Source organism: Neophocaena asiaeorientalis, unplaced genomic scaffold (assembly GCF_003031525.2).
Source record: "Neophocaena asiaeorientalis asiaeorientalis breed wild unplaced genomic scaffold, Neophocaena_asiaeorientalis_V1.1 scaffold684, whole genome shotgun sequence".
Taxonomy (NCBI): Eukaryota; Metazoa; Chordata; class Mammalia; order Artiodactyla; family Phocoenidae; genus Neophocaena; species Neophocaena asiaeorientalis.
In genome coordinates, this window is record NW_020174048.1 from 2017260 (window position 1) to 2019279 (window position 2020).

Here is a 2020-nt window from a genome sequence, read left to right on the forward strand (position 1 = left end):
GCCCCCGCCCGGAGAGCTGTACCGCCTGCCTCCGGCACCACCCTGCCAGGGCCTTGGCGCGGCCTCCTCTCCATCCTCCGGGGCGGGCGACAGCGGCGACTACACTGAGATGGCCTTCGGCGTGGCTGCCACGCCGCCGCAACCGATCGCCGCGCCCCCGAAGCCCGATGGGGCCCGCGTGAGCAGCCCCATGTCCGGTCTGAAGAGGCTAAGCCTCATGGACCAGGTGTCGGGGGTCGAGGCCTTCCTGCAAGCCAGCCAGCCCCCCGACCCGCACCGCGGGGCTAAGGTCATCCGCGCGGACCCGCAAGGGGGCCGCCGCCGCCACAGCTCGGAGACCTTCTCCTCGACCACCACTGTGACCCCCGTGTCCCCGTCCTTCGCCCACAACCCCAAGCGCCACAACTCGGCCTCAGTGGAGAACGTGTCTCTCAGGAAAAGTGGTGAAGGGGGCGGCGGCAGCGTCCTGGGTGGCGGTGACGAGCCCCCTACGTCCCCCCGCCAGTTGCCGCCGCCGCTCCACCCGCAGGCGCGGCCCTGGACGCCGAGCCAGCCCGGGGGCTTGGTCGGCTGCCCCGGGGGCAGTGGTTCGCCGATGCGCCGGGAGACTTCTGTTGGCTTCCAGAACGGTCTCAACTACATCGCCATCGACGTGAGGGACGAGCCCGGGCTGTCGCCGTCTCCTCAGCAGCATCCTCAGACGGGAGACAAGAGCGCCTGGGGCCGGACCCGGAGCCTCGGGGGTCTCATCGGCGCGGTAGGGGCCGGCAGCACCGGCGGGGTGTGTGTAGGGCCCGGCCCTGGCGCCCTGCCCTCCGCCAGCACCTACGCCAGCCTCGACTTCTTGACGCATCACCTGAAAGAGGCCACGGTCGTGAAAGGTGAGACCCCTGCGGCTGGTGGAAGGAGGGTGGGCACGCGAGGGCATCCGTGGCTAGAGCCTCTTGCTTTCTTTGGTACCTCGACCATGCCAGAGTGTGGGTGCAGGTTTCCTGTTCTGTTTCACTGTTGGGCCGATGTCAGCTCTCGAACCCCAGAGACCTTGCCGGGAGCACTCAGGTCATCTTTGAGTTGAGTGTGAATCTTTGGACTCGGGAGACTTTTGATTTGTTTTCTTGGGCCCAGACTTCCCGTCTTCCCATGAACAGACTTGGAGGGTGCCCCCAGGTCAGCCCTCCGGGGGGAGGCAGGCGGCAGAGGGGGTCTTCTCCATCTGAGAGGTGGGAAACTTGTGTCGGGAGGGGACTTGAAGTTCCAGCAGCTCCCAGGCCGCAGCCTTCACCTTTCTCTTTGTTTTCCTGGAGCCAGGCCCGGCTGACTCTTGCTGAGCCTCAGAGTTTATAAAACACAGGCCCAAAAGTTGTTTAGGAAACGAACATCCATTTCGGTGACTGCTGCAGGGAACAGCGAACCATTTCAAGTTTACACGTAGCCTGTGGGAGCTTTTCCGCCAGAGACGTCCCTTTGCTCCCAACAGGCTGAAATGGTAACGCTGCTTAAACACAGCTCAAAAGCAGTGGTTCTCCAACTCGAGCCCACCTGGGAGTCACCTGGAGAGTTTGCTGAGCCCCGGACGGCCGGGCTAGGTGAATCCCCGTGTTTCCAGTGCAGTGGGTCTGGGATGCAGCTCCCAGTTTGCTTTTTCTAAGAAGCCCCCAGGTTGTACTGGTGCTGCCAGTTTGGGGACTGTGGCTGGGAGCACCTGACCCAGTTAGATGCCTCAGTAGGCTTGAGAAATGGCCTATGGGGGCAGCCCAGGCTCAGTCATGTGAAGCGGCCAGTGGGCGGGGCCCAGGCCCCCAGCATTTTTCGGCCACCCAGGTGATGTGAATCTGGGCTTCAGAGGAGACAGTGAAAGACGACCATGCTGGTCTTCTCAGGAACCATTGGATGGGATGGTGTCCAGTATTGTTCTTTGCAGTCTCATCACAGATCCAAAAGGAGAGAGGTGTGCTTTCCTTGCACCTGCAGGTGCGTCCTGACTGTCTCAGAGGTCCTGACTGTCTCAAACTTTGAATCA

General features: G+C 62.7%; 1 protein-coding gene across 1 annotated transcript in view; it reads left to right on the top strand.

Moving 5' to 3' along the window:
• The window catches only part of IRS2 (insulin receptor substrate 2), a 26119-nt gene that overhangs the window by 1439 nt on the left and 22660 nt on the right, over positions 1-2020 (top strand). Inside the window, exon 2 of the mRNA XM_024754024.1 lies at positions 3-881. Coding sequence (XP_024609792.1) covers positions 3-881 — 879 coding nt within the window. The remainder of the gene's footprint in view (positions 1-2; positions 882-2020) is intronic.